Here is a 20,509-nt window from a genome sequence, read left to right on the forward strand (position 1 = left end):
TTTGACACACATTCGTATGTGTATAAGGAGTATATTAAGGGGCTAAGTACACAGCTGTGTGGCACCCTGGTATTGAGGACTATCATGGAGGATATGTCGTTGTTTATCCTTACTGATTGTGGTCTATAGATCAGGAAGTCGAGGATCCAGTTGCAGAGGGAGGAGCCAAGTCCTAGGTTTTGGAGTTTTGATATAAGCTTGGGTGGGATTATGGTGTTGAAGGCAGAGCTGTAGTCAATAAACAGGATACTGACAACAGTCCTTGTTGTTGAGATGCTCCAGGGATGAATGTAGAGCCAGGGAGCTAGCAACTGCTGTGGATCAGTTGTGGCGGTAAGCAAATTGCAGTGGATCAAGGCAGTCTGGAAGAATGGAGTTGATGTGCCTCATGACTAACCTTTCGAAGAACATCATGCCATGTGGGTGGCTCAGTAGCACAGTGGATAGCACTGTTGCTTCACAGATCCAGAGTCCCAGGTTTGATTCACGGCTTGGGTCACTGTCTGTGCGGAGTCTGTACGTTTTCCCTGTGTCTGCGTGTGTTTCCTCCAGGCGCTCCATTTTCCTCCCACAAGTCCCGAAAGATGTGCTGTTAGGTGAATTGGATATTCTGAATTCTCCCTCTGTGTACCTGAACAGGTGCCGGAATGTGGCAACTAGGGGCTTTTCACAATAATTTCATTGCAGTGTTAATGTAAGCCTACTTGTGACAATAAAGATTATTAAATTAATGATAGATGTCAAGGGCAGCATAGTGGCGCAGTTGGTTAGCCCTGCAGCCTCACGGCGCCGAGGTCCCAGGTTCGATCCCGGCTCTGGGTCACTGTCTGTATGGAGTTTGCACATTCTCCCCATGTTTGCGTGGGTTTCGCCCCCACAACCCAAAGATGTGCAGGCTAGGTGGATTGGCCACACTAAATTGCCCCTGAATTGGAAAAAATTAATTGGGTACTCTAAAATTTATAAGAAAAAAAAATGATAGACGTCAGGGTCATTGAGGCACGATGCCTGGTTCTCGTCACTGTATCAGAACCTGATTATCTTGTCACTGTAGAAGACTATTATGACTATTGGGAGTTAGACCAGCTGACTTCAATGATGGAAGGGGAGACAGTTGAATGCCTAAAAGCACATGTCATTTGTTACAGCCGTCCAGACATTGTGATGAGTGATAATGATCCTCAGTTCATACGTAAAGAATTTAGTCGCTTCACAAAATATTGGGGAATTGAACACGACAGATCATCTCCATACTATCCCCAGTCAAATGGAAAAGCTAAAGCGGCAGTGCTAAAGGAATCATCAAGAAGTCAAGCAAATCTCGCATCAATATATACAAGGCAATCTTCAAGTGGATAAAAACACGGACTGAAGGCATGAAAAGTAGTCCGGTCCAAAATTATATTCAAGCCACACAAAAACTATACTTCCAGTAGCCAAAAGCTACTGAAGTGGAAGTAACATGCACGAGTGAAAAATTCACGGTAAAAAGGCAGAAAGCTAAATTTCACTTAGAGAAAATTTCCAAACTATTGACAGACCTGAGCATTGGAGATCCAGTTAGGGTAAAACCTTCAACACTCTCAACAGAAGTCAGCTAACTTGACAACTTGAAATAAGTGTCGAGAACTGTCACTTCGATCATATGCAGTGGAAGTAATGACCACATATTCTGGCACAACTGCAGGAATATATGAGCAATTAGTGTAGTTGTTCTTTCACAGCTCAGGGAGAAGGAATCTATCAGCTGTACTGAATACAGAACCACCATCAATCTTAGAGTTCCACAGGTCCCCAACAATGGTAATGAACAACAACAGTTACCAGAGGAATAAATGTCAAGGGAACAACACATTCTGGACACACGCAACAAGACGAATAGCCAATGGCAATACTCATGCATTCTATTAAGGGCCCTGCATGGTTTAAAGACGGTGTATGTAAAGCAGGTGCATAGACTGACCAATGCATGAGAACAGTGAGTGTATACTGGGCAACATGGGTAACTCACAGTTACACATGATCATTTGTGCTAATTTATCTTTTATTAGGAAATGGGGATTGTAATGAACTTCAATTGGCTTTATTGGTTGGCCAATTGGAGTACGAGCTCCCTCAATGATAGCTCATTGAGGGGGCCCATATAATCACCTGTGTAGGCTTTGTGAGCCAGTCTTAAGTTGACTGGACTGCTAGCAGCACTGTTTGTAGCTGCTCCTGTAATATCGTTATTGTAAATAAATATTGGTATGGTGACGGAACTCCTGCCTCCCGTGGATTACTACAGTGGCGACGAGGTAAACTACGAATTTTGCGGAGACCAACTGCCGCACTCGGAGGGTAAGCCTTGTCATTTTAAAAATGCCGTTTTTTTGGGAGGTTAGAGGCATTCGACCCGGCTATTGCGGACTGGTCCCAGTATGTGGAGAGAATGTGTTACTTCTTCCGGGCAAATGATATACTGACGGATGAAATGAGACGGCTTATCCTGCTGTCGGCGTGCGGTCCCTCCGCTTTCACCATTATACGTAGTCTGACTTATCCCGATGCGCCGGACACGAAAACTTTCCAAGAAGTAACGGAATTGGTGAAAGAGCACTACGACCCAAAACCACCCCTCATTTTGCGTAGGTACAGATTCTACACAGTGAAGCGGGAAGACAGGGAGTCAGTCACGAATTTCTTGACCCGCCTGAGAAGGCTGGCGGAAAAATGTGAGTTCGGCCCGACGCTAAATGAAATGCTTCGGGACCGGTTAGTGTGTGGTATAAACAACCTCACAATACAGAAACGCCTGTTGGCGGAAATGGAGCTAGACTGCAGGCAGGCGTTACAGCTCGCACTGTCCCTAGAAAAGGCAGCAAGTGGGGCGCAGGAACTACAGGGCATGCCAATGGAGGTAGATACCTGTGAGAGGGACTACCACAACGGGTCCTGCTACCAGATGCCGCTCTCAGGAAAAACCTGGAGGAAGTGCTCAGGCGTTTCGCAAAGGCAGAAAAATGTGTTTTTCTGGCCCCACAAGTGACGTACCTGGGATATAAAGTAGACGAGTCAGGCTTACATCCATTAGAAGACAGAGTAAGGGCAATAAAAGAAGCCCCAGCTCCCACCACGGTCCAGGAGTTACAATCATTTCTAGGGTTGGTAACCTATTATGGAAAATTTATTGAAAATAGGGCATCCATCCGAGAACCCCTCCACCAGCTACTAAAAAAGGGACAAGAATGGAAATGGTCCACCCGCCAAAACTGAGCATTTAGGGACATTAAGGAACAGCTGTCATCCGAAAATGTCCTAGAGCATTATGACCCAAGGAAGGAGTTGGTGGTCACTTGTGATGCATCCCCCGTAGGCCATTATTAGCCCATAGAGGAAGGAATGGGGAAGAACGGCCAATAGCCTATGCTTCGAGCACCTTGGCGATGGCTGAGAGGAAGTACGCCCAAATCGAGAAGGAAGGACTGGCGGTGATATTCACAGTAAAAAAATTTCACCAGTATCTGTACGGGCGGAAATTCACCATAGTGACGGACCATAAGCCATTATTAGGGTTATTAAAAGAAGACAAGTCAATACCCCACCCCTGATTGCATCAGCTAGAATCCAACGCTGGGCGTTGCTACTGGCGGCATATAGATACGTTCTGGAGCACAGACCGGGAACGCGAGTAGCACATGCAGATGCTTTGAGCAGACTTCCCCTCCCGGACACTCTGCCGCAAATACCAAAAGTAGATGAGATAGTAATGACTCTAAATTCTTTGGACACCCTACCAGTAGACACAGAACATATTCGGTTGTGGACGCAAAAAGACCCAGTTTTAGCCAAGATGAAGCATTTACTGCTAACAGGGGAACTGGAAAGACCAGTGGAGCCCCAGATGCACCCATACTGGAGCAGAAGGGACCAAATAACCGTAGAAGACGGTATCCTATTATGGTAATCGTCCCAGCTCAGGGTCGTCAGACAATCTCAACTGAGTTACATCACGGACACCCAGGGGTATCTAAAATGAAGATGCTAGCTCAAAGCTACGTTTGGTGGCCAGGTTTGGACTCAGACATAGCAACCTTGGTACGTCGGTGCCAGGAGTGCCAACAGGGGCAAAGAGTGCCACCAGCGGCGCCATTGCACCCATGGAAATGGCCAGGCAGACCGTGGACCCGCCTGCATATTGACCACACCGGCCCTTTCATGGGCTCAATGTTTTTGGTGATAGTGGACGCCCACTCCAAATGGTTGGACGTCCACCGGGTAAACACGGCAAGCACAGCATCAACAATTGAAAAGCTCAGGGCCTCGTTTGCAACACATGGACTGCCGGAGGTATTGGTGTCGGACAATGGAACGGCATTCACAAGTGGGGAATTTGGAAAATTCCTGAAGGAAAATGGAGTCCGTCACATCAAAACAGCCCCTTACCATCCAGCGACCAACGGCCTGGCAGAGAGAGCGGTCCAGACACTTAAAGCGGGACTCAAGAAGCAGCCGGCAGCGTCAATAGACACAAAGCTCTCCCGCTGGCTGTTTGATTACAGGACCACACGCATTCCACAATGGGCATACCGCCAGCTGAACTTCTTAATGGGAAAGTGGAGAAACAACAGGAGGCCCAATGCAGGGGGCATGATAATAGTCGGCAGCAGAGACATTTCCAGATGGGGGCACCGGTTTGGGTCAAGAAATATGGAAATGGACCAACGTGGGTCAAAGGCACGGTAGAGTCCCAAACAGGGCCCATATCCTATGAGGTTTCAATAGGAGGTAAGGTGCTGAAGAAACACCTAGACCAAATAAGGGTAGCAGAACCACACCTGGAGGCAGGCGAAGCAGGACCGCCTCAAGCTGGGATAGCCCAGACGGAAAGGATACCCACACCCCAGCCCCGAGCAATTTCTCCAGACCCCGTCATCCAGTCATCAGAGTCGGAGATGGACACACTCGACGAGGCCGCCGCGACACCTCTCCCCGAGGAGGAGGACGAGCAACTTCCAAGGAGTCGTCAAGGAAAAGACGAGCACCTATAAGGTACACCCCGCCCACTTCAGAGAACGACCCGGCGGACGACACAGAGGTGACAGACCCAGACATGAGGAGCAGGAAGAAGCTCAGAGGAATGCCAGCTGGCAGGAATTCCTCGGACCTTGGGGGAGGAAGGTGTAATGAACTCCAATTGGCTTTATTGGTTGGCAATTGGAGTATGAGCTCCCTCAATATAGCTCATTGAGGGTGCCCATATAAGCACCTGTGTAAGGCTTTGTGAGCCAGTCTTAAGTTGACTAGACTGCTAGCAGCACTGTTTGTAGCTGCTCCTGTAATATCGTTATTGTAAATAAATATTGGTGTGGTGACGGAACTCCTGCCTCTCCTGGATTACTACAGGGATCATTTGTCTGTTTTATTCATTATGCAAATGGGAAGTTGGGTTTTGAAAATGTGTAGGAAAGAAAATGTAGTTTTATGGGATTTATATTTGTATTGGCCAACATTAGAAATAAGGTATTGTTTTAAGTGTATTTAACGTAAGCGTCCTGTATCTGGAAGATTAAAACCTATAGCTAGATTCATGCTGGACAAATATGTTTGTGTAGGGGTGGTTAAGTTCCAACTGTGTTTCTATTGTGCTTTGCGACATCTGTGGCATGAAGAATAAATAAGTCAGCAGGAATATGTGGCTATTGCTTAGCAACTGGAGGCCCTTTTTAAGGTAAAAAAACTTTTAAGTTTTAGTTTTAGCTGGATATATTGGAGTTGAACAAATACACCAGTGAGTGGACATCTCTCAACTCTGCCAGGAAAAAGACTGGACAGGATGGGAGCTGCAAAGAGGTAAACTTCCCAAAGAACCAGATACTGTCCAGATAATCAGGGAATTGGGACAGAAAGAATGCCTGAAGGTGAGCAAAGTCATGAGTACATATGCTAAGGTATTGTTCAGAAGATTTCACGGAAGAGTAAACAAAGTGTTTTTATTTAAAGAGATTATTGCAGTAACTGGATTTAAAGAGGGAAAATGGACTTCAGAGGTAAACCAAATGTATGATGACATGTTAATAGAGTCTGGGATTCGAGAGTTAAAACAATTGTGAACTGTGTATGCAGCAGTCAAGACAAAGAAATCCTAAAGAGGATGGTGTAAAACCTGGATATTGGATTTGCTGTTAAAAATGGAGCGGAAGCTTTGTTTAAAAGAGTCATTTGGAAACCCTGGGATGCAAGCTGCTAATCGAAAACATTATTGTGAGGGAAGATATTAAAATGTGTTATGGGAGTGGAGTTTAAAAACTCTCAAATGATAATTATCTAGGGAGTGGATTTTGAGGAGAAACACACAGACCCTAGCTTGAGTTCAGATTGAAGTGTGTGTTTGACCACAGCCAATCTGTGTGCTTAAAGTGACTTTGTGTTAGTGAGGCCATTGTAGCTTAAAATGTATTTTGTAATCCATGCTAATCTTAAAATCTATGTGTAATTGTTAAACTTTTTTTTTAAAATTTAGATTAGCCAATTATTTTTTCCAATTAAGGGGCAATTTAGCGTGGCCAATCCACCTACTCTGCACATTTTTGGGTTGTGGGGGCGAAACCCACGCAGACACGGGGAGAACGTGCAAACTCCACACGGACAGTGACCCAGAGCCGGGATCAAACCTGGGACCTCAGCGCCGTGAGGCGGTTGTGCTAACCACTAGGCCACCGTGCTGCCCTTATTGTTAAACTAATGAGGGAGTAAAGGAGGATATTATCATAATTGATTTTTTTCCATGTTTAATAAATATTTTTATTTGTTGTTCAATCTAATTACCAGTCTTGTGATTGTATCTCACCACGTTTTAGAAAAAAAGACTAAAAGGTACGGGACTGTATTCTCCGCTGGCGGGATTCTCCATTGCGCCGGCAGCGGTCATGCCTGGGGATTTCCCGACAGCGTGGGGCTGCCCACAATGGGAAACCCCATTGGCCGGCTGGTGGGACGGAGAATCCCGCTATCGGAAGCGGTGTGGCGCACCAGAAAACTGGTGCAAGGGCGGCATGTGGTGCAGTGGTTAGCACTGGGACTGCGGTGCTGAGGACCCAGGTTCGAATCCCGGCCATGGGTCACTGTCCGAGTGGAGTTTGCCTATTCTCCCCATATTTGTGTGGGTTTCACCCCCACAACCCAAAGATGTGCTGGTTAAGTAGCTTGGTCATGCTAAATTGCCCCTTAATTGGAAAAAAAAATTGGTTACTCTAAATTTAATTTTAAAAAAAGAAAGGAAAACTGGTGTGGCGGGACGGAGAACCCCGTCCCTGGATCTTTTGAGCCACGGTTCCATTATGGATATTCCCATCCAGTTATAACACCAACTGGGATGGTAACAACTGTAACGTTACTTCATGTCCTGTCTGGTTTGCCGGAGTTATGTGACCACTGCCATGAGAGAATCTCTCCATAAGCTGCCATTTTGCATCAGTTCAATAAATACCTCACACTCAGAAAGATACTAGGAATCATTACTTTGGACTCACAACAGTACTTCCAAAGACAATGCAATAGCAGACATTCTTCAAAATTATCTTCCCTGTGTATTGGAGCATCTGGCCCTTTATGTATTGCGCGGACTGTGCCCTTCTTGCAGCTGAAAGCTCGTTCTTTAATGGGCAACAACCAAATTCATTCAATGGAACTGCATGGTCCAGATTTGGAAGTTTTGAAGTCACATCAGCCAGTAGGGCTGTGACTTCGTAATGGCACCACTTCAGCTGCTTCAGCATCCACAGCGGATGCCCGTGCAGGCACATTTCTAAACATGGGGCCCCATGCAGTCAAAGAAGCAGTTGCACGCGCAGTGTACACCACTAGGAGGGTGCTCAGTTCCTGTAAAGCTGTCTCCCAACAGCAACATGGAGTAAATCTCACGCCCATGGACATTTGTTCAAAAGATGGAATGAAAGCCTCTCAGAGTAAAGTATGGCCCGATCTGTTGAACTCGTTTCAGCTTTGCTCAATCCAGACCTGACAAACAGTAAAGTAAAATGCCGCCGTGAGAAATTAAGTACAACAGCCAGATATATACTTTTGTACATTAGACTCCACTGAACTAACTGAACAGAACTGCAAGTCCAACATACTCTTAAAAAATAATAACTTAGTGCTTTGCAAAAGTATATTCCCAACATTCCTTATTGAAAAGCAACTATTTTTGGAACAGATTATTGCAGTTTATAAAAGGAGATATGCAGCGCCAGATAGCACTGTGAATATGTGGAGTTTTATGTCCCCAGCTGCCAGATCGCATAAATAAGATAACACATGTAAGCTGTCAACTGCAAAGAATAAATAATTCTCCACTCACTCATCACACTGAACGGCTACTACTGTACCATAGATAGCTAACGATGTCAAGGAACAATACTCCATTCCTGACACAAACTGTGTTGAAATTAAGTCCTCCTTTTCACCACTGCAAGGTGCCAGAGTGACTAATAGCAGTACTGTAAGTCTATAATCAGGAATGTCATTATAACCTTCAATATATAGTGCAGTTTCTTTGGCAGTCCAATTTGCTTTCTTTAAAGAACAGGCAGCTATCCACAGCACTAAAGTGAATGAACAAAATATTTAAGGTTGGTTGGTTCAGTGATTTGAAAATTGTGTTTCCTCGCTTACATCCGGATTTCAATCCACCTCAGACTGCTGAGATCCAATCATGTCTCTTAACTGGCAACAAATTGAATCTTTGTTGAGCGCTTACAAAACAAGTGGGGTTTGGAGGGGGACCCGGAGACTGGCGACTCCCTAAACCAGAGGTTTTCAAACCAGTCAGGAAACATCATTGGATTGTAGGCCCCACCACCACACAAAAAAATAACTTCATCCCTGCCTATGGCCACTGTCTCTTGGTGTCCAACTGAATCCCAATTGAGTTTCTGACCCTATCTTCATTGTAAAGCCTGCCTGCTTCCTCCTTTGTAACGTTTCCACCTTTCCTTTTACCTTAGCTCATCTGCTGCTCAAACGCTCCTTCCTGCCTTTACCATCTCCAGATTGAATATTCCAAATCTCTCATCACCTTCTACCTTCTGTCAACTTCAACAAAATCAAAGTTCTGCTATTCAAGAACTTCTCAAGTCCAGTTTTCGCATGCACCCTGTACTCAGTGTCTTAAATTGACTCCTGGACCCTCAGATTTAAAATCATCATCCTCGCCTTTCAATTGCTTTGTGGCATTACACTTCCTCCACCATCAGATTACCTCGCCTTCCCTCCGCAACCAAATTCCACTTCTATGACTCTACCTTCAAGTATATTCTTCTCTTTCTTTTGTCTCAGAATTGGTGGCGCTGTTCCTTGCTGCTTATATGCCCTGTGCTCAAGGATAGCCTCCCTGAACCCCAGCACGTTTTACCTGTCTCTCCTCCTTTCATAACGACCTTCAAACATTCACCAAGCTTTTAGCCATCCCTTATATCTTCTCCTGACTAGTGCCCTTTATTTTCCTTCCATCTCAATGAAGTACCTTGGCATGTTGCTATTAATACAGGAGAACAATAGCAAACTTAGTGCAGTATGGATCTTTCGGAGTTGTAGTTTATAGCAAGGACATTGGGTGGGATTCTCCGTTACCCAACGCAAAATCGGGAACGGCTCTCAGGCAGAGAATTACTCCCAATGCCAAAATCGCGGCAGGCACCAGTTTGATGGCGGATTCACCAACTCCTCCAAATCAGTGCCATTGCGCCGCGCGCCACACGTTGTTTCAACCGCGTTCACATCTCATTATCAGGGCCCACACGCGATGCTCCGCCTCGGTTGGCCCGGCCTCCCGACAGCGTGGTCACCTGTGGCCTCAACAGTCAAGAATCTGGCGTGGTAGGGCAGCACGGTGGCACAGTGAGTAGCTCTGCTGCCTCACGGCACTGAGGTCTGAGGTTCGATCCAGCTCTGGGTCACAGTCCGGTGTGGAGTTTGCACATTCTCCCCGTGTTTGCGTGGGTTTTGCCCCCACAACCCAAAAATGTGCAGGGTAGGTGGATTAACCACACTAAATTGTCCCTTAATTGGAAAAAATGTATTGGGCACACTAAAAAAAAATTTTAAAAAATTAATCTGACGTGGTGGCTTCAGAGAAAGATAGAGGGTGTATGGACATTGTCTAGCACCGCCATACTTCGCCAACAGCCATGCTGCTGGATGGCCGGCCAGTGCTGGGGGGAATAGTGGGAGGTGGCCAGCAGGTGGGCTGTGGCTTTGGGGTGGACGGGTACACGGTCCAGCATAACCGGTGCCATCCTTTCCGGCGCGAGTATGGGGCGGTATAGTGTATGCGCGGCTGCAGGTTGTTAGCCCTGCGCGTGTCCATCACGGACCCGGCGATTCCCACACCATTTTTCGCATGTTCTGCAGGTGTTCCATGCGACGCGGGTGCGGAATCGATGCGGGTGTGGCACTGATTTTTCCGATGTGGAACTCCACGGATCCTCCGTTGACATACAGCCACTTAGACGCAGGAGAATCCAGCCTTTTTTCTTTTGTTATAAAATGTGGCAATACCCTGAGTTCATTTTTAATTAAAGTTCGGATACTGATTTCTAATCAAAAGATGAAGTTTTGATCTGAATTTTCAAAGGGTTCCTTTTTTAACAATCACATTGAAGACTGTATCAATAGGAAACATTTTCTGTAACCTTGTGATTTATCTTTTGTGAATGTTTTGATCTACCTAGCTGGCAACTATACTTTTAGTGTGTTCTCATTGATCTCTCCATTAATACAAAATAATTTTTTTAGTTGCTGTAGCCTGCACAATTTTCCCTGAGCGTTAATGTGAACAACAATGGCTCCTATTTACAGAGCTCCTTTAATGAACTAAAACATCCCAAAACACTTCATAAGAGGGTTATCAAACAGAACCTGGCACCGTGTGGCCACTTATGACAATATTAAGACAGGTGTCCAAAATGCTGGCCAAACAGATAGCTGCTAAGGAACATCTTAAAGAAGGAGAGCTAGAGACGTGAATATTCTGATTGAGGGAATTCCAGAGGTAATAACCAAGACAGCTGAAGGCACAGACTCCAACGTAGAGTGATGAAAATCAGATATGTGCAAGAGGCCCAAATGAGTCAGCACAGGGGTCTTGGAGGATTCTAAGGCTTACGGAGATTACAGAGATAGAGAGGGACAGGTAAGGCCATGTAAGAATTTTAAAACAAGAATGAGAATTTTAAAACCAAGGATTTCCTCAACAGGGAGTCAATATAAATCACAAGCAGAGGGGAGATAGGCACTAGGCTTGGTGCACAGTAGGAGACAGGCAGCAGAGATTTATGCAGGATGCAAGGTCAGGAATCAGGTAATAGAAGTGAATCTTAAGGTGTTGCCTGCTTAATCCAATAAATGGATGACTGCAAGAAGGATAATCATTCATTTTGAGGGCAAATGCATTTGCGAATTCAGAATACTGTAAAAGTACGGGATTTCAGTGGAGGACTCCCCTTTAGGGAAATATCACTAAATTACTGGGAGAGCACATTCATACAAACTGGCACTCCATGACATGAATTTTACACCACCCGCCCCTCCATCATCACCCAGGAATGGACTGTCAGAGATAGCATCAAATCAGGTGGACTGACCGAAGGGCCGTATCCATCATTTACCTGATTCTGCTGGTATATTACCAGGTAGGTCGTGATTGTCTGGCCTCAGACCAATTGAGACCATAACTGACCATTCCTCCTCTCACTGCTACAAGTATTTGCCAGGAACAGGGGTCCCCTTCAGCAGAAAAGGTTGTGTCACCCACTTTTACCCCCTTCATGGCCTGCAGAGGGAGAGAGTGGGAGTGTGACATTGAGATAAAGAATCAACCATGAATTGAATGGCAGAATAGGGCTTAAGAGGCCAAATGGCTTACTCTCATTCCTTTGTTCTATGCTTGTATGATTACACTCTACCCCAGCCATGCCTGACTCCCCAGTGCCTACCTCCCTGTGCCCAGGTGAAGTTGCTCCAATCACCTTCCAGCTCGGTCTCCTCTACGGCTCTTGGGCAGAGATCGACTGCAGAGCCAGCAATGGGCATCACTTCTGGGTGGCCATCAGCTCTTGGAGGTGGGGCATCTTCCCACGGGGTGGAAGCCACAACCTCAAGAAGTTAATTGCCTCACAGCATCAAGATCCATTGGTGTTTTCCAGGGCCTTCAGAGAGGGGCTCACCCTTGACCTTTTAACCAGTGAGTGGGGCCACTGCCTCTGGATAAAATCCAAACACATGTATATAACCTTCACCACCAGAGAACACCTAAATTGGCAGTACCTGTTTCTGAAATCAGGGACTAAAAGGAAGGAAAAAGGCCCCTTCCCAGGACTGGCACCGTACACCTTGATGAACACAGAGATCGTCACAACAAATGATAACATTGATATTGTTAAACACTGACCTGCCATCAAAAGTAATAATATGGGGATCAGTGAAAGAATAACAGTTTCCCGTTGGGATGTCTTGTACAATCACCTATATAAAGAGAATAGAAATAAGGAGAAAAGTTATTGAACAGAATATATATTAAGTAAGTATTAATATTCTACACTCATCTGAATTTACTAACGATACACACAGCTCAACTGCCAACAATATCATAATATAAAATCAAAGGGATCTGCACATAAATCTTGTTCTAGTGTAAGTGGGCGAACTCTTACCTGAATTTGACAACCTTTCCGGTTCAGACTGAAAACCGGTGTGTAACTCTCCTGTTGATCAGGCCAGTCTTCCCTCCAAATATTGAGCCTTTTTAAAGAAAAAAAATGAGTGGACGTGGTTTACGCCATCACCCTGGTGGGACGGGGCCTGATCGCGCCAGCAACCGTCCCCCATGGTTTAAAGATGGCACCCCATCCAGCACTGAAACCTAACAGCTCCCAACCCCCACCATGGAGGTATCGGGGGCTATCCCATGGCCCTGTCCTGCCCAATCATCGCCGAGTGTGGGCACAGCTAGTGCAGGCTCAAAATCGCCGCTAGTAACGTTTTATAACTTCTGTTATAACACCAGCAACACAATTTCAAATACCATCCTGCCTCAATGTGCATCCTATTTTAAATTTACACAGCTCACACAATTAAGTACACAGAGGCTACTTTTATTGGCATATTTTTCCACGCAGATTAATATTGCACAGCTGCTCAGTAAAACAGCCACCAGGTAGTGCTAGGTAGATCTCTTCAGTTCTTTCTTCACATAGTAAATAGCCTGCACAAAGCATGTCTCACTGTCCAACGCAGCTGAAGAAGTGTGTGCAAGATGTTCCTGCTTAAAATGCTTCATGCACCAGTTGAGCAGAGCTGGTGCTGTTAAACGTAAGAGCAGCTGGTTACATTCAACAAAAATATATTCCGCTCAGGAGCACTTTAAATATCTAGAGCTTCCATTTTAAATAGGAGCCATTATCCACTCTGGGGAATTGAACACCGCCTGTTTAGAATTAAAGTTGAAAATGTACTCACTGAAATGACGACACCTATTGATTTCAATAGACAGAACTGCCAAATGCACAGCCTGCTTTACTGCCCAATTTAAGTTGACAACCAAAATTACGCAATAAAACAAACTTCATTAGATGTCATATTTTGATGTAAGTTTTTCTACATTACTTCACAAATTTTGCTTTGCAAAGATTTCTCCAGAGTTGATATCAAGCTTCTTTTTTCGATGTCTAAAATCCTTGTGCCATAAAGAGAGCTGAGACTAAAAGGGATGTAAACCCTCACTGTTCTTGTGGACACTTGGCAGACAGTGGCCTGGTAACTTGCCGGAAGCTGTGGGGCTGCTAGTTAAATATGTAGATCGAGGTCTGAATCATAGAATCAGCAAATTTACAGTGCAGAAGAGGCCATTCGGCCACGAGTCTGCACTGGCCCTTACAAAGAGCACCCGACTCAAACCCACGGATCTACCTTATCCCTGTAACCCAGTAACCCCCACTTAACCTTTTTGGACACGAAGGGCAATTTAGCATGGTCACTCCACCTAACCTGCACATCTTTGGACTGTGAGAGCAAACCGGAGCACCTGGAGGAAACCCATGCAGACACGGGGAGGACGTGCAGACTCCGCACAGAGAGTGACCCAGCCGGGAATTGAACCTGGGGCTCTGGAGCTGTGAAGCAACGGTGCTAACCACTATGGTACTGTGCTGCCCTGAAAGCATGAGATGGCTCTAAGCACAACTTTAACTGGTGGCCTGAGCGAGAAGCTGGAGCTGGACCTTACGGGCATGGGTTGGAGTCCATAAGTCAGCTTCCCATCACCACACCACCCTCCTCCCTCCCTGACTAAAAGGAAACTGACCAACAAAGAACATGTCCGAAAGTGATGCCCTGCAGCAGTATCATGCTCTGGGCGGTTACAACAAGGGGTTGAATTTTCCTTTTCTTCTTCTCAGCACTGGCTCAGGTGAGAGAAGCGGCATGCATCTCACTGGCTGCACAGTCGACCTTTCTCGCCATATTGTCCAGCACTTAGAACAAAGAAATCCTGGAGGCATTTCCCACAGCGTCGCGCTGGTGGGACGTGGCCCGAAAATGGCAGCAACATTAGGGGCGGGATTCTCCAACCCCCCGCTGGGTGCTAGCCCCTCAATGTGAGGGCTTGGCCCCTAAAGATGCGGAGACTTCCGCACCTTTGGGGCGGCCCGACGCTGGAGTGGTTCAAGCCACTCCAACACGCCTGGACCCTCCGCCCCGCCGGGTAGGGGAGAATCCCGGCCCAGATTTCCAGAGGTCGGGGCACCCATCTCTGGGTTTAAAAAAAGATTAACCACTACACGGACACACACGGAGACCCGCCGCACGCACACGGTCAACCTCCAATGCCGTAGTCAGTCCCATAGTAGTGCCAGGGTACAGACCAGGCCATATTCCCCGTGGGGACTGTATTTACCTGTGTGCGCCAGATAGGTTCCTGTCACCTACTTCCCGTGTGAATTGGCAAACACGATTCTCACCAGAGAAATTGCGTTTCCCAATTTCCCCTGCCCTTTGTCGGCGACGTCATGAGATTCACGCTTGCAAAGAGCATTAATCCCAATATAATGGAATTGCATCAATGTATATATTATTAGCAGCCCCCGCCACATGATCCCTCTTCATTAAATATTCACACCATGCCAACCAGCAGCCGAGGGGATTCCTTCAAAGGCGGAGAAGTGAGTATCTTTCAGATTCACCCACCCCGGGGCTCATCTAAGCAGTTCAATCAAGTGGGCACTGCATTTAAATGGGTCCACAGCACTTGGTCACAGTTAAGCCAGGAGGATGGCAGCCAAGAAGCCAGCTCCACAGTTTACGGAGAGTCTCTTGACACAAATGTTGGATCGTATGGAGGTTTACCATCGATATGCAGGTGGGCAGGAGACCCCCCCCCAAGCATGGGAGACGGTGACCATGCTGCTGTGTACCAGTACCCTCCACAAGAGGATGGGATGCAGCATCGAAACAAAATGAATGACCTTCTCCATGAAACTAGGATGAGTGCTTCTTGTCTTCTCTCACCACACTCCCTCAGTCACCCCTCACCATGCCAGATGGACTCCATTTGCTGCCATCTCCCTGTGCTCCACCACCAGTCCTGCCAAATACTTCCTCATCTCTCCTGATAATCCTCGCCTCATCATTCATCCCTGCTCACGCGCAGCACCCTCACGTGTCAAGCATCGCTGCCATCTGACTCAGCCCAAAACCTCCCCATCTGTCTCTCTGCAGGACAGGCTTACTCATAACCGCCGCAAGCGAGCAATGATGGGCAGTGGCATGGCAGAGCTGAGGATCCGGTCTTCTTTCAAGGAGAGCACTGGAGTTTGCAGGAAATGAGCAAGAGTGGGCCACTGCGGAGAACGAGGTGGGTGGGAGAGAGGAAAGGGGGGAATCTTTGCACTTTCATCCATCTGCCAAAACTCATGTGAGTTCTGTCTCTCCTAGACCTTTGCCTTTGCCATGCACTAATACAGTGTCTCTTTCCTTTTAGGAAAATTACCAGAGCAGCTTGTTCCTTCCACCAGCAGGGATCTGCCAAACCAGAAGCAGACCTCCAAGGAGATTACAACGGAGGACACTGAAGATGCATCACAGTTGTCATCTGTACCCTCCATCAGTGCAAAGACACATATCGGTGCACGATCTTAGCAGGAAGGCTTCTGGGTCGCTATCCGGTGAGTACCTCACAGCATCAGATCAACATCAGACAGAGGCTGTACCCCAGCCTTTGGATAGGTTCCTCCATCAGCTGCTGGAAACGCAAAGGCAGAGCTGGAAGGGATGTCAGAGACACTCCTGCAATTGCAAGACCAACTGGTGGCATCCCAAAGCCTTCTTTTGCAGGAGGTTCTGCTGGCAATGTGAGTACCTACGGCAACACTGCAAGTCTGCAGTGGAGAGCCTGGGATAGCCTCAGATGACAGCACCAGAGGATAGCGACAGAACTGAAACTACAAGCCATTAGCACAGTAATGAGCTATCTCCGGGGACAAAAGAGAAACATTTAAACAATCGGTACCGGGGCAGACTCCCCGGCGCCAGTGGAGACTAAATCAAAGGCAGGCCAACGGTTACCTAGGGCCCGCCCAGCGATCGAGGAACGAGCCCGTTATTGGAGAGAATCGATACAAATGATTGGGACATGGTCCAATTAATTGGGACCAAGTCCAGGGTCTGCCTAGAAAGGCGCAAAACCCTTTGGGGTATAAAACAGAGTCCCCAAGGTCAGAGCGCTCTCTTAAGAACTCTTCATCTTCACCTTGGCCTTTGGCTCTCAGCGACGAGAGGCCCGCCAAGCACCAGCCAAGTAAGTTTCAGGTCAACGCACGCTACGAGATAGGCGCTCCTAGCTACTATTCTATACCAGTTCGAAGCCAGCAGTATCAGAACCGAACAACGGCCATTGTTCCTCTGACTGAGTGGACGCCCGAAGCTAAATATAGGCTTTTAGTAGTAGTTGTAGTTTAGTGAGTAGAGTTTGTGCATGAGTATTAATTGACTGTGTGTGTAATAAATGTGCATTGATTTCAAACTTACTGACTGGTGTATCGAGTCTTTGATCAGTATTCGGTTTTGAACCTTGTGGCCTGGCGACTCTTGAGCAAAGGTAATTAAAACAGAGCAAATTAAGGAAAGCATAACGAGCAACACCACTTCCAGAGACCAGGGCACCTCTGGCACAGAGAACAGGACAGGGTGGTATAACACCTGTGCCATCTACAAATAGGCTGAGGCCCTCCAGGTCCCGGCCCTCCAGAGGATGCCTGCCAAGGACATTTCGGCAGCAGGTCATGGCAGACAGCAGGCCACCTCAAGCACTGATCTGAATCCTGGGGAAACACCCAGGCCAACCTGGACATAACGGAAGGATTAGGGATCATTGCCATGCACTGATACATTGGCCAACTTTAGTTGGGAGCAGCCAGCCAAGGAATACTGTCTGCCGCATCCGCGCACTCAATGATATCAATTCCCATCCCATCTCCAAAACACACAGACGCACAGCTGGTCATCAGCCTAGCTGCCTTCTCCTGCTCATGGGACCATGGGAGGCTGTTGCAGGATGGAGCTGTGTTTTATCAACACAGCTGGACGTCGACATTTGGATGGTGAGGGTGGGCACTGGTAAGCAGGGGACGAGGGGGGGGGGATGGAACAAAGGGTCTGAACATGCAGAAGCTGGGGGCCCTGGGAGATATGAGCCACTTGGCCCTTGTTTCCCAGGCACAAGCTGCTGGCGCTGGCACTGAAATCTGAGTTTCAGCCTTGGATGTGGCACTGTGGGGAGCTGCTGTTGTGAAGGATTAACTCTGAAGGGCCAACCAGTGGCACAAGCAGAAGCCTCAGCACTCTATCTGAGCACAATCGGTTCCTCCTTCAGTGCTGTGCAATGCTATTATGCACCCTGACTACTCAAGTGACTCCATCAGGGAGCTCATTGCTGCCATCCCTCCAAACCTAAAATCACTTCATAGGTAATACTCAGTGGCTCCCTACAAAGAGGGAGCTCCAATTAGCATTGTCTGATGGACACACACTCACTCACCATACCCAACTGGCCAAGCTGCATGGCACTGAGGGAATCACTCCCCTCCCCACCCCAGATCATCCCCCTTCACAAATGGACTTTTAGTCCCCGGGAGGTCACTTGCAGCCTTTCGACAGCCCCCAAGTGCTTTCCGATGACCTCTCTCCCTTTGGATTCCATTGTGGATCATGGTGAGATTCATGCTCACCTCCGACCTCCCTCTTTGAGGTCATGTCGCCAGGTCCCCCTTTCTAAAAAGCAGTAGTTATTCACGCTGGGGTAATGTCACGACTGATGGGTAGGAAGAAACATTGGGCCAGGTAGTTGCATCATGACGCCCACTAATGACATGCTAATGCATGCTAATCAGACCTGGGTCCTTTCTGGGGGTGAACCAGATCACGTCATCCGAGGGGGGCTGGGCAGATCACATTCCGAAATCTTGACGCCGCAAATCCTGTTTTTGTCTCTCACAAGATTTAGCGGACATTATGAAATTTGTGCTCGGAGCTAACAAGCCTGTATTGCAATATCTGCCAACAAGTGCTTAAGCCCCTGGATTGGGACTCAAAAACACAACCTTATGACTCAGAAGCAAGAATGCTACCTTTGAGCGAATACTCATTAAAGCTCCTTATACATTGTCCCATCAACAATTCCAAAGTCACCAATCCAAAGGAATCCAAACTACAATTTATGTATGTTAAACACAACACAGAAACAATGGGGACATTTTCCAGCAATTCTCATGGACGGTGACCCCTCGCCACGGGTTTCCCGGGGGCATGGGGTGGATTCAATGGAAAATCCCATTGACAGCAGCAGGACCAGAAAATCCCACTGCCAGCCAATGGTGAGCCACCTCCCAACACAGGAATATGCCGCGGGGAGGCACGGAAATCACCGCCCCCAACAAGGACCAACTCTAGGAACACGAGACAATGAATTAAAGTAGAAAATCCTTATAAAATAAAAGCAATTGAAATGTGGTTGCAGTTGGGTCAATATTGCCAATTATATATTTTGAGGCATTACATTTTCAGTGTGGACATGAGTGAAGAAAAGCAATGAGAATATTAATTCTGAACAATATTGTAACACCAGGGCATAAATATTTAGCAAAGAATTGGCCCAGATCAAGTTAAAGAATAGCAAAGGGATTGGTCACTACTGGAAGTATAGATAGACTGCAAAACAGTGGAAAAGAGATAGAGCAAGAAACTTATATACACATACAGAGAGAGCTCAGGGATTGAATTGTTGTTGTACAGTTTGCAATAAGGAGAACGTTTTGATTGAAAAAGAACAATGGATATGTTACAGTTCAAACATGGAAGAAAACACCAGCCTTATTTTTGATAATGAAGCAAAGTTAGTCGGTGAAGCAAGAAAGAGCATATGGGCAGCACGGTAGCATAGTGATTAGCACAAATGCTTCACAGCTCCAGGGTCCCAAGTTCGAATCCCGGCTTGGGTCACTGTCTGTGTGGAGTCTGCACGTTCTCCCCGTGTCTGCGTGGGTTTCCTCCGGGTGCTCCGGTTTCCTCCCACAGTCCAAAGATGTGCAGGTTAGGTGGATTGGCCAGGCTAAATTGCCCTTAGGGTCCAAATTGCCCTTAGTGTTGGGTGGAGTTACTGGGTTGTGGGGATAGGGTGGAGGTAAGGGCTTGGGTAGGGTGCTCTTTCCAAGAGCCGGTGCAGACTCGATGGGCCGAATGGCCTCCTTCTACACTGTAAATTCTATGAAAGGGAAGCACTGACCGCAATGTAATTAAGCTCTATGATACAGGAAAGGAAAGGAGTAAAGTATCGGGGTGGGAAAAAAGAAAATGAAGGCACGATAACAAAAGGACTATTTCAAGGTTAAATGGAATGAAACAGAAAGGACAGAAATCAATGGTAATTGTGGTAAGGAGGAAGGGGTGTCTATTGAAGACAATCATCCTTGTGATGAATAGGACAATCAAATAAATCTAAAACTGATAACAGCATTTAGGGATAGAAATCTGTTCACATGACCTGGACAGAAATTTATTTCATGGGTGTGACTTTGTATCGATCACCTAAGGAAAGGGTACAAATTAACGTGTTGAGCTCGGGGTACTATCTCCTGAATAGAGGCATTAGGCAGGGATGCCCATTGTCGCCACTTCTATTTGCAGAAGGACTGGCAGTCAGGGGGGGTCTGGCATTACCCAAATTGGCAACCACACCTTGCTCTGCATGTGCCCATTTTTATTACTTCCAAACTGAAATTTTAGTGGGATTTCTCCAGAATATACACCATCTTTACTGTCCCTTGCCCAACTCTCATTCAACCGCCATTCACACACACACACACAAAAACACACACACACATGGCAGAAACGTCTCCTGTGTTACAAAGAAGAGTCATAGAATCACAGGCCCTTCGGCCCAAACTAGTCCATGCCCACCAAAAAGCCCATTGAACTCAAAACA

The 20,509-nt window shown here is 46.8% G+C and overlaps 1 protein-coding gene across 1 annotated transcript in view; it reads right to left on the reverse strand.

Annotated features, from left to right (window-relative positions):
* Positions 1 to 20,509, reverse strand: part of LOC119962093 (von Willebrand factor D and EGF domain-containing protein-like) — a 423,161-nt gene that overhangs the window by 247,204 nt on the left and 155,448 nt on the right. The window contains exon 9 of the mRNA XM_038789945.1: positions 12,428 to 12,501. Within this exon, the coding sequence (XP_038645873.1) occupies positions 12,428 to 12,501 (74 nt within the window). The remainder of the gene's footprint in view (positions 1 to 12,427; positions 12,502 to 20,509) is intronic.

The sequence above is a fragment of the Scyliorhinus canicula genome, chromosome 2, assembly GCF_902713615.1.
Source record: "Scyliorhinus canicula chromosome 2, sScyCan1.1, whole genome shotgun sequence".
NCBI lineage: Eukaryota > Metazoa > Chordata > Chondrichthyes > Carcharhiniformes > Scyliorhinidae > Scyliorhinus > Scyliorhinus canicula.